The sequence below is a fragment of the Cervus canadensis genome, chromosome 23 (genome assembly GCF_019320065.1).
Source record: "Cervus canadensis isolate Bull #8, Minnesota chromosome 23, ASM1932006v1, whole genome shotgun sequence".
In the NCBI taxonomy this organism is placed as follows: Eukaryota; Metazoa; Chordata; class Mammalia; order Artiodactyla; family Cervidae; genus Cervus; species Cervus canadensis.
The window spans coordinates 50295705-50307870 of NC_057408.1; the positions used below are offsets into that span (position 1 = coordinate 50295705).

The following is a 12166-nucleotide window of genomic DNA, read 5'->3' on the forward strand; positions in this document are numbered from 1 at the left end:
GTACCCAACCATCTGTCTGCAGGGGATGGAGCAGGGCACGTGATGTGAGCCCCCAAGGGCAGGGACCTGCAGAGGTGCACAACGAGAGCAAAAATAATGAGGGAATTTCCTCACAACCCACCTCGCTCTTTTTTCCCGACTTGACTTTGCCGCAGAATTTCTGGAAAAAATAAAAAGCATCATAGTCTTTTAGACAATGAGGCTCTAGGCCTGGTGGCTGCCAGTCAGAATGGACCAGGAAGCTCCCGGCGCGCGGGGATGACTCACCGCAGGCCTCCTCCTCCGTCAGGACGTCAGTGATGTACCTGAAATCGATGCAGGACACCAGCGTCCGGGGGTCCTGGCGGCGAGAAGGCAGGATGCAAAGGCCCACGTCAGTCTACAAGTGGATCTCGGTTCTAAGAATCTGCTTACGCTCAGCCTGGGCTCATTCTGTCCAGGAAAGGACCTCTGGGCTCCCTCCTCCTCCCACCCTGCCCTCAGGGCTCTGGCCTCCCTGGAGAGGCCCACACTCTCAGTCAGGCCTCTGGCTGAGACCTCCCCCCACCAATCTAAGTCAGTCTGTTGGGAAGCAGGTTGTACCATGACCAACAGTACCTACGCCACTGTGACCCTTCACTGTCATCAAAGCCCTTTGAACATGGAGATTCTGCTTCATTTAAGACCACTGGCTTTGAAACAGGGAACAGGATCCATAAGAATGAAAACTCCACAGCGGGGCAATCTCAGTTACCTCCTAGTGGTCGTCAGATCATTTAATTCTGGGGGCCACCTCCAGCACCTCCCTGGAGAGGCCAGCCTAGAGCCTGCAGGTGGCCCAAGAGGTCCATGCCCTTTCCTTCAGATGATGCCCCCATGCCAGCTGCAACCATGTTAGAAATGATGCGACAGCCTTTCCACTTTCCTCCAACAATCTTCAAGGCCACGGTTCTTTGTTTCTCCTTAATTATGAGGCCTAATAATAAGGGCCCTTGTTAACCATCAGATTTTCAGTGACCATCCAAGACACTGCCCCGAGGTGGCTGAAGCTCAGAGAGGTTAAGCGGCATGCCGAAGGTCACACAGCCAGCAAGTGGTGGAGCCCGGATTGAAAGCCAGGTCTGCCTGGGTCTGATGTTCACTCCCTTTAACCTGCCCAGTTTCTTCCTCCTCGGCAGTGAGATGCTTGTCCCTGGTATCGACATGTCAGGGAGAAAGGAAACGGCAGAGGCCTATCCTTAGAATTCACCCTGGGCTCCATCCTCAAGGGTCTGATTTGCCATTTGCGTTTGATGTCAAAGTGACCAAATAATATCTTAGTAATAACACCTTGGTCTTCAGAGTTTGAAGCACTTTTCTCAACTAGACTTTGAACCAATTCTGTGGAGTTTCTAGAGAAGTTAGGATTATTCCCTTTTCACAGTCAGGAAATGGAAGCTTGAGACTTTGTATCACATGTGGAATGAAGCACCAGAGTGGGGGAGGTGGGACCCATCAGACCCCCATGCCTGCGTAGGCACAGCTCTCTGCCACCTCAAACACCAGAGGAGGAATACTGGACCTGACTGCGTGCTGCCTGATCAGCAGGACAGTGACTGATCCAGAGACGAGGCTGAATGGACCCACTGATAATCAAAAGGCATGGAATCCATGAAATCCATTTCATTTACGGAAAACAGAGTATTAAAGAATTTACTTACCATGTCAACAAGTAACTTCCACAGAGGCTTGGAGAAAAGAAAAGATTTGTAAAACATGTGTGAGGCACCCATGTGTTTTCTGACAGTAAATGCGCTAGTGGCAAATTCCTGCTATCAGACTAATGCCTGCCTGCGCCCCAGCCCACTGGCTCCAGCTGGCCCTCACCTCTGTTGCCCGCTTTTCTCAGCCCTTTCTAACTTACTCCGATGATGTCCCAGCTGCTGCCAATATCCCTCTGGGCAGACAAACAATCGAACACTTCTTACGTCCCCTGGGAGCCTGCTGTATGTGCCTTTGCCCGCAGAGGGAGCTGTGTTCCTCTGCCGTGTGCTGTCTGTTCCATGGGGTCAGAGATGCTGCTGGAGGATTACCTTCCCCTCCTGCTTGGCCCATAGGTCCCACACGGCGTTGAGCACGGCCGCCGTGGCCAGATGCACCACACCCTTCTCAGGACCGATCTGGTGAGGAAGCAAAACACATCAGCACGTCTTAGAAAAGAAAAGGAAAGGATATTTAGGTCTCCTAGCCAGGGACACGCTTCAAGAATTAAAAGGCAGCAATGGAAGCTCTGCCCTGACGCTGGGAAAGATTGAAGGCGGGAGAAGGGGGTGACAGAGGATGAGATGGATGGCATCACCGACTCAATGGACCTGAGTTTGGGTAAACTCTGGTAGTTGGTGATGGACAGGGAGGCCTGGCGTGCTGCAGTCCATGGGGTTGCAAAGAGTCAGACACGACTGAGCAACTGAACTGAACGGAAACTCACTTGGAGGTTAAGCTCCTCTCCAGTAGTTTCTAACCTATAGAAGATCTGCAAGAATAGTACAGAGAACTCCTGTATATTTCCTCTCTCTTTGTATTTACATATATATATATATACACAAACACACACATATATATACACACAGATAGATAAATATAATACATAAGGAAAATTTATTTTACTGAGTCACTTGAGAGTAAGTTGTAGATTCCATGCCCCCTTAATCCTAAATACTTCAGAGTATAGTTCCTAAAAACAAGGACATTCTCTCTCACAGCCATAGTGCAATGACCAAATTCAGGAAAATATAATATTGATAGAACACTATTATCTATGAAGACAGTTCATAATCAAATTGCACCAACTGTCTCAATAATGTACTTTCTGTTATTCACAAATGGCATTTAGCTGACATGCCACTTTAGTCTCTTTTTATCTGGAGCAGATTTTCTTTTCTAAAAAAATAATTATCAGTATTTTCAAGGACAGTGTTCCTCCAGCTGGGTTGTCTGCAGCCCCATCGTGATTAGACTGCGATGCTGCCACTGCATTCTTGTTGCTGTTATCAGGGCTGTTATTGTTTAGGGCTTCTCTGATGATTCAGATGATAAAGAATCTGCCCATCAATGCAGGAGATGGGGGTTCCATCCCTGGGTCAGGAAGATCCCCTGGAGGAGGAAATGGCAACCCACTCCAGTAACCTTGACTGGAAGAATCCCATGGACAGGGGAGCCTGGCGGGCTACAGTCCACGGGGTTTCAAAGAGTCAGATAGGACTGAGCACGCACATACCATCTTTTAGTGCTAGGGTAAGTAAGTATCCTTTAGTCTTCTCCACTGTGTGGTTACCATTTCCTTTTCGAAGTAAAGAGATTAACGTTGCCCCTAAGTTTTAGCATCCACTGATTGTTCCTGCCAATCAATTACAGCCATGATGCTTGCAATATGGTGGTTTTCTAACGTTACCATTCCTGTTATATTAGTTTGTACTCTGTGGTAATGACAAGCTTTCCTTTGTTGGTTGTTTGCTATCTGAATGGAATCAGAGACTCAGGTTATTCAATGATTTATCAGCCATGACTACCACATAGTTTTTTTCTTAAAACAAAGGATATAGTAAGAGTCTTTATTCCAAGTACCAAAATTCAGAAATAAGGAAAACAAGTAAAATGCCAACAGTTAAATATTTATGACATAGTTAAACACCACTTTTACTGAATCGCCTCAGATTCGACCAATGGGAACTCCTTCCAGGGGATGCTTTTAAAGGAAGTTTCACTCGGTTTGCAGAAGTTAAGAATGAAATCCGAGGCAATGTGGACAACGTGCCTTTCTCTGAGCTCAGGAGACTGAACAGTTAGAAAAAGACAGACCTGATGTCAGGAGACACAGGTAAGGTGTCAGCTACTGGACTGACCTTGAAAAAGTGAAAGTGTTAGTCACTCAGTCGTGTCTGATTCTTTGCGACCCCATGGACTGTAGCCCGCGAGGCTCCTCTGTCCATGGGATTCTCCAGGCAAGAATACAGGAGTGGGTTGTCATTCCTTTCTCCAAGGGATCTTCCTGACCTGGGATTGAACCCAGGTCTCTTGCATTGCAGTCAGATTCTTTACCACTGAGCCGGCAGGAAAGCCCTGATCTAACCATGATAAAACCCTATCTCTAGAATCTCACTTTTTTCATGCTTTGAACTTAAGGTTCAAATACAGTCCTACACACAAAGGTGCTCTAGTCTCTCTCTTCTTAACTTTTGCTCTTCTCTTACATTTCTGTCCTTAATAACCTCCTCCCACAACTTCAATTCTTCTCATATTATTTCTCCCTTTAAAAGGTTCTCATTTGGCACTTTATATTCTAGGGAGTCTAGACCAACTTCATTCTACTCAGGGAGCAGAGATGAGGTCTGGAAGGGCAGCAATAGCTTTTGGGATCCAAGTATGTCCAGAGTCAAGTCTCACAGAAAGGACTAGATTACCTTAAAATACTGACTGTCCACCTGGTTCAAGCCCTAATTCATCTGAATAAGATGTTTACCTTAATATCTTAAACCTGTCTCTATTTTCACAGTTGTTGCAATCAAAGGACATGAGACTTCAGCAATGTTATTTACAGAATAGTTTTACAAAACAAGACACATACCCATCTGAGCTGCCCATCACTCGTGAGCTGCCTGTAGAAGCCTCTGAAATCCCCAACAATGTCACCAAGGGCCTTGTTCAGCACGTGGGGGGCCAAGGCATTCACGGCACAGACAACTGTGAAAGGGGGTACAGTTCTTGTTCAGTGCTGGTGTGAATAAATTAAGACACCCAAGTACCGCACACTAAGGTGGACATTTTATGAAGATAATTTTAAATATAAGAGGTACATGCCTTTAAAAATTGCCTCAAATATGTCATCTGTGGTTGTTATAACTAATAAACAGAATAGTTGTTCACCTATATTCAGAGCTTAATTTCTGAATAGAGCAAATCCATTTTGATTGGTTGCCACATGAAATGAACCATAAGCCTGAAAGTGTAAAGCATGTTCCCAAATCACTCTCCTATTCACTTTGTAAAGTGTCCATATGTCAGCTGCAAAACAAAATCTTGCTATTTCATTGTTCTCAAGGAATAAGAAGACTGACTTATAGAATTTTTAGAAATGTCTTTTCATCATTGTCAAGTATAGAAGATATCTTGAATTCACAATATAATTATATTAAAGATGAAATGAATTTGCAATTAGCTTAATATTTACATGTAAAATGTTAAAGTACATGAAAAAACTTCATAAACATTAAATTAATTTGAAGGTTAACCTTCATTTGGGTCAGTATTACCATCAATTACTTATTTTTGGTATTCTACTTAAATAAGAATTTGTAGTGTTATTTCAGATGAAGAATCAGTTAAAAAAAAAAACTGTCTGCAAAGACCCTTTTACCGTTTGCTCAGTTTATAACACACTCTCAGTCTATGTTTAAATGGCCAGAATAATCAACTTAGCCTCAAAGCAATGAATTTATTATAAAAAAATATTGGTTGACTTGTTGGGCATAGCCGTTGCTTCAATATTAAAATTCTCACATCACTTCATAGGGTGGTCACAGAGACACAGTTTTACTTTAGACAGACCTTAGGAGAAAGACGTTTGAAAGTATTTAACATGTTCACGGGGTACGCTTGGCTTCTGCGTGACACAGCCTCAGATGATGCTCATATTGAGTACTTAGGGCTGACCCCCACACCTTCGTGCTCTCTAGGGCTCTTGTTACTGGGATGCGGAATGATTCTAGTTCAGACATTTACCCCCTCGAGCTCTGAGAAGACAGAGCCCCCCCTCACCCCTTGGTGGTTGCTGCTCTTGGATTAGAGACATGAAGAGTAAGCCGGCAGCTCAGAGAGACCTGTATCAATACCTATATCAAACCTCCGTCTCACTAAGGAGAGGGTTACACAACAGACTGGTTTGTGTCACAGAGCAACCTTGAGGATGAGCCCATCTTTTTTGGCTCCAACAGAAGCACAAACAACACTAATACATTCTTCGAGAGGATGTGGGTTCTCCTCCCTCAGACTGAGTCCACTGAAAGAAGTTTACTAAAATTTGGTGACTTCCATAGAAATCTGGGTTGTGGTGATCAGACTCCAGGCTTCCCTGGTGGCTCAGATGGTAAAGAAACCACCTGCAATGCAGAAGACCCAGGTTCAATCCCTGGGTCCAGAAGATCTCCTGGAGGAGGAAATGGCAACCCAATCCAGTATTCTTGCCTGGAAAACCCCAAGGACAGAGGGGCTTGGCGAGCTACAGTCCATGGGGTCACAGTCAGTCTGATTCCAGTGTCTAAAAAGATGAGTGGGAAATCTGCCTGGAGAAACTTGGGCCTTGAAGGCAGCTTACTGTTGACGGAAGACAGGGCTCTCTCCTGTGACTACATCTGCCTAAAACTTCCTGGGATCCTCCTGCCCAGGAGGGACAAGTCAGAAAGGCTACAGACAACATGGGTCTGAGCAGCCAGGAACCCTTATGGCTATTAAGTCTCTTTAAAAATTCCTCTTTTTCTATCTCTTTTTCTTCTCCTATACAAAAACTATATTGGTCTCATCTATACTTAAAAAAATCAAGCATAACCTCCCCCTCTCTCACACATACAGGCCCTCCCTTCACTGGAACGAAATCACTGTTTTCTTAGATTATAAAAGAATGATTAATTAAGTAAGCTGATAAAGGCTGCAGAAGAACCATGATGAGCTAATGGAATTTTTTTCAACGTTAATTCGAACACCATGTAATGGTTCAGCAAGATGGCAGTGAGTCACCTGAAAAACACAGCAAGGTTATAGTTAAAAGTAGTTCTGTCATGCTGTGGTCTGAAACAGGCGGAAGCCAACTCCATCACCACAAAAGAGCCATTTGTTCCAGGCACAGAGAGATGAGAATTGATTTCTCCTGCCCGAGGTGTCCACAGGGACAGTGGGGGTGGGGAGGACGGGAGGCCCCCACCCCGTGAACTCAGCAGCACACCTGTACCAGGAAACACAGGCTCTTCATGGCGGCCCGAGTGAGCACAGTTCCAAGTCGTGGCTGTTAAAGGTGGTTCCGAAGGCTTGTTCCAGAATGCGTCTTGTAAGCTTGCTGAGTTTGGCACAAACCTTGGGGGCCGCCCTGTATGGTTAGAGCTTCATAAAGTGCTCAACCTACACCAGAGAATTAAAATCGCAGGAGAAGCTGAAACACAGCTCTTCAGCCTGTGGGGGTCAGTAGTCACTGCCTGGTGAAACAACAGTAAATGGTTGACTTAGGGGGTTGGAGTCTGGGAATCAGTGCCCAGGTGCTTCCATCTGCCTGGCCAATTCCTGCTTACCCTTCAAGGCTCATCACAAAGCTTCACCGTTGCTCTGAAGCTGTCCTGACCCTCCTGGACAGTTTCCGTGTAGCTCATACTCACTTTAAAACAAATGGTCCTTCTCTTACTGCACTATTGTTTCTTGTACGCCTGTCTCCCTGAGAAGTTCATGCATTCATATTCCTTGTACATGGGACTCTGTCCCCTTTCTCTCCTTGGAAAGTCATTTCTGCGATGCCTGGCAGAGCATGTAACACACAGGGGCACACAGGAGGCATCCATGGAAGGCCTGGTTGATGGATGACTGGACGGCAACCCTGGGAGGGGTGGGGACAGCCTAATGGCATCCACAGAATGTTCAAGAAATGTTCCCTTGTCCTACACACACACACACACCTCTTTTATCTGCTTGATGATACTAAAATCATTCAATGGGTCAAGACTGTTCTACAACTAGGAGAGGGCTGACAGTGCAAATATCCATGAGAGGGGGGTCAAGTCACCACCAAAGTCAGAAAATCTATTTCCTTGTTTCAGCCCCTAATGACTCAGTGAAACTGATCTGGCAGAGAGGCTTTCTTTTGGTACGTATTGAATTTTGTTCTTTGTGCATGCATAAACCAAATTATGTGTTTTTTGTTTTTTTTTTTTTTAAAGCAGATAATCTGTACTTAAATGTTCTGCAGGACTAGCTCAGCAGCTGTCTGGGCCTGTTTTCTTGTCTCCAAAAATACGGAGGCTCAAGACCTTGGCTGAGCCCTCTTCCAGCTCTGAGAAAAGAAAGACCAACGCATGGCTCAACGAGCAGCCTTCACTGTCTGCTCTTCCCGAATAAGAGCTCTGAAACTGGGTGGGACCTACGGCCTTTGCTGCAAAGATGGGCAGTGAACTTGAAACCGACTCCGCGTGGAGGATTCACAAAAGCAAGTAGACTCTCTCTGTGCACAACAATAAGCCTTGTTCCATGAACACGTCTCCCCTCCCAAGCCCCTTGGCTGCTCACCCAGTTCAGGTTCTCCTAGCTCGGCAGAGAGAGAAATGGGCTGAACTTCAAGGATGTGCCTGCAGTTCTATGGATAACCGCAAGGAAAGAAGCCAAATTCTGCTATTTAAAAAATTTCTCCCAGTGAAATAAGCAAACCATCAGACATTGTTTTTATTCACGGCAAGCAAAACATGGAGGGAAATGAGAACTGGAATGTTCAGTTCCAGTTCAGAGCTGGAATGTTAGTGGAATATAAGCACCCTAGGGCCTTAAGAGATGCCCAACTCACCAACTTCAGTGCCTCTTCCCAGAGTGAAGGTGATTCCATAGCCCTTGAGTCCATCTTCCGCATCCGTCTCCAAGACAACATAGGCTGCTGAGTAGTCAGGGTCTGTGTGCTGCAGGGGAAATGCCCCCCAAAACCCGCAAACATGAGAAATCCCCAAATAAACCCCGGAATGATGTCACATAAGAGCAGAAGATGCAGTAAGAGCTCCCATCGGAGGAAACTGTTCATGTTCCCCGAAGCAAATGCAGAAGCTCTGAATTGACAAAAGGAATGTCTTCCTGGAGGATGACAGAGGGACTTGGGGTAAGAGGGAAGACCCAGGAATGAAATCTCAGTATAGCAGAGGGAATTATATTTAGTATTGTGTAATAAACTACAACGGAAAAGAAAAAAAGGTATCACTGGGAGGTGGTAGGCTCGGCTGGAGCTGGGCTTTCTGAAACCTTGGTGAGCACCTGGAACATCGAAGGCCTGAGTGGTCCACCTTTCTTAAAAGACTGGTAAGAAACAATTCTAAGGACAGAGGAGCCTGGTGGGCTAAGTCCATGGGATCGCAAAGAGCTGGACACAAGTGAGTGACTAACATACATACACACACACACAAAATCATTGGAACCCTTTGTTAGAACAAGTATGGGGAACAGTTTCAGGGCTCCTTCGTGAAAATATCCTACTTGTGACCAGGAAGGCTTGCTGTGCTGGCAAGTGCTGAGGGAGGTGAACTGCTGAATCCAGCTTGTGGTGAGGGCTGGGTGGCGGCAATCCTGAAAGGCACGGCAGTATTGCTGAGAACGGCCACGAAGACTTTCTAGTAAGAAGGCTCTTGGAGGGGACTTCCCTGGTGGTCCAGTGGTTAGGACTCAGCGCTTCTGCTGCAGGGCACATGAGTTTGATCCATGGTCAGGGAACCAAGATCCCTATGCCATGGGGCGGCCCCAAAAATAAATAAAATAAAAATGGAGGCACTTGGGAATGAGCACATAACACACACCACATCTCTAGGAGCTAATATACATGCATGTTTATGAGTGTGCAATGCAGGTGTCAGATATAATCTCTCCTGACTCAGAAGTCCTAAACCACTCAGGCCAGAGACAAATTCCATTTCTTATTCTACAGTAAGCCAGCAACCTTAACACTTTACAAATTCAAAGAGGAAAGTCAAGGTTTCAGTTCATCTGCAAGCAGTAGTTACAGCCACACCTACTGACAGCCTTCTCTGTGTCAGACTGTCTACACACATCTCATTTACATGGGTAAAGCAGATCCTGCTATACTCATTTTACAGGTGAGAAAAACTAGGCCTGGAGATATTGTGTGGTTTCCCCACAACTGCTATCCCACAGAGGGGCAGAGGCGGTTGCCCTAAATCAGGTATTTTAATTTTACAAGTCAGCATAACTTCAAATGAATGGAAATTCACAAAGGACGGCCCAATGGGTGGTTTTTGTCATTTACCATAACATCATATGGGCTGCCCTGGTAGCTCAACTGGTAGAGAATCCGCCTGCAATGCAGGAGACCCTGGTTCAATTCCTGGGTTGGGAAGATCTGTTGGAGAAGGGATAGGCTACCCACTCCAGTATTCTTGGACTTCCCTGGTAGCTCGGCTGGTAAAGAATCTGCCTGCAATGCGGGAGACCTGGGTTCGATCCCTGGATTGGGAAGATGCCCTGGAGGAGGGAAAGGGAAGGCTACCCACTCCAGTATTCTGGCCTGGAGAACTCCATGGATGGTAGCATAGCCCATGGGGTCGCAGAATCAGACACGACTGAGCGACTTTCACTTCATAACATCATATGAGAAAGGACACAAGGGTTTTGAAAATCAGGAATAACCTAATCTCAGAATAAAGGACATTCTTTTAAATCACTTGAGCACTTTTTAACAAGAGGCCGTTTCAGGTGAACACAGAGAACACGGAATGTAATGCACACACACAATGTGCCCTCCACATTCAAGAGGCAAACATTACAGTGTGAATCGAAGTCCTCGGGTACCAATTCGCCTCAACTCCCCACCAGTAACAGGTAACCACTACCCTACCATGGATGCTTCCCACATTCATTACATACAGGGAAACTTTGTTTTTCCAGTGTGGCCAATGGTGCGTGGGCACGGGGTGGGGGGCAGGACTGGAGGACTGGGCAGGACTCATATTTGGGAGCCACTGCAGGAGATGTGGGTGTGGAGCACCCCGCTAACAGTCTCAGAGAACAAAAACACCTTTCAGGGCTGACTTGACTGCATCTCCAAAGGCTGACATCTACCTAACTCTTCATGGTGACATCCTCTATACTAATGTTTTCCGGGAACTTCATGGCATCACGGACTCAATGGACATGACTTTGAGCAAACTAGGAGACCTTGAAGGACAGGGAAGTCTGGTATGCTGCAGTCCATAGGGTCACACAGGGAAGTCTGGTATGCTGCAGGCCATGGGGTCACAAAGAGTCGGACATGACTGAGCAACTGAACAACAAAGAACAACATGTGAGCCCGTTTCACATGACCCAACTGCTTAGAGTTTGTTCATCTGGTTTTCCAGCCAGACTGTGACTCCTTCCTTTCACAGATGGGCCCAAGAGGTCCAGAGAGTTAGGGCCTTCTCCTGGCCACAAAGCAAGTTGTGGGGGGAGGCAGGGATCACCACCTGAAACACCCTGCGTGGGGCTTCCTGGGTTCCATCACGGTGGAGGAGCTCGCGCTGTGTTTTAGGGCTTCACTGGGGATGCCCCAACATCGTTTTGCAAATACGATTCGCATTTCCAGCAGAATGTGAATCATAAATACAAAAACAGGAAATACTAAATGCCAGCAAAGAAAGGAACAATAAGAAAAAGAAAAAAACCTAGGAGGATGGGGAGTTCCTAGATACCTTCACTCCACTTTTTGGCCTCTCCACTTACAAAAGCAATGGTTCCAAAGGTAGGAACCTTCCAAGGGGCCCCTCCGGGAGCCCCGTGCCTAAGGGGCCCTAGCGTCGGCGGGACGGAAAGGCACCGGGACGGACAGCGCTTACCATGGCGTCCGAGCCGTGGCCCCCGAGTGACGTGGGGAAGCGCACATCGTGGACCGAGAGCCGGGAGACCCTGCCGTGCACCATGCCCACGCGCGCCGGGGCGCCACCACCTTTGCTGGACCTGACGAGGGCCGCGCAGAGAGGGAGGGGCTCGGAGCCGGCGCGGATTGGCCGCGCGGCCAGGGGTGTGGCCGCGCTCGAGAACTCAGGGAAATTGTCAAACTTCGTGAGACTGGAGGGGCCGGCCCGGCTAAGGGTCCCCTGACTCACAGCTTTTCCGCGCCAAGTTTCTGCCCCGCAACGGGGGCGCTGTTCCCGAAGCCGGACTGGCTCGGGGTCTCCACCTACCCCGCGCCCCCTCCCCTCTCCTGTCCCTCCTCTCCCCAGGACCCTGCTCCGCCCAGACTAGAAATTGTCATGTGACCTTACCCGGAGCAGCGCCCAGAGAGGAAGAAACCGGGTCGGTTCAGAGTACGATCCGCTCGCAGCAGCAGATTCGAACCAGCTCTGAATCTGACGGACTTAAGTCCGTCAAGGTTGGGGCGGCCAGGATAGCCTTGGGCCAGAAAACCTTGAAATGACCTCAGCCTGTTTGC

At 47.2% G+C, this 12166-nt stretch overlaps 1 protein-coding gene across 2 annotated transcripts in view; it reads right to left on the reverse strand.

Annotated features, from left to right (window-relative positions):
* Positions 1-11902, reverse strand: part of ENOSF1 (enolase superfamily member 1) — a 22196-nt gene extending 10294 nt beyond the window's left edge. The window contains exons 1-7 of one of the 2 annotated variants that reach the window (XM_043444085.1): positions 11571-11902; positions 8549-8657; positions 4583-4698; positions 2052-2138; positions 1680-1706; positions 268-340; positions 122-160 (exon numbers count right to left, since the gene is read on the reverse strand). In XM_043444085.1, coding sequence (XP_043300020.1) covers positions 122-160; positions 268-340; positions 1680-1706; positions 2052-2138; positions 4583-4698; positions 8549-8657; positions 11571-11654 — 535 coding nt within the window. In that variant the 5' untranslated portion in view covers positions 11655-11902. Of the gene's footprint in view, positions 1-121; positions 161-267; positions 341-1679; positions 1707-2051; positions 2139-4582; positions 4699-8548; positions 8658-11570 lie in introns of those variants that run through there. The other variant, XM_043444086.1, reaches the window with a different exon arrangement.
* Positions 11903-12166: the final 264 nt, after the last annotated feature.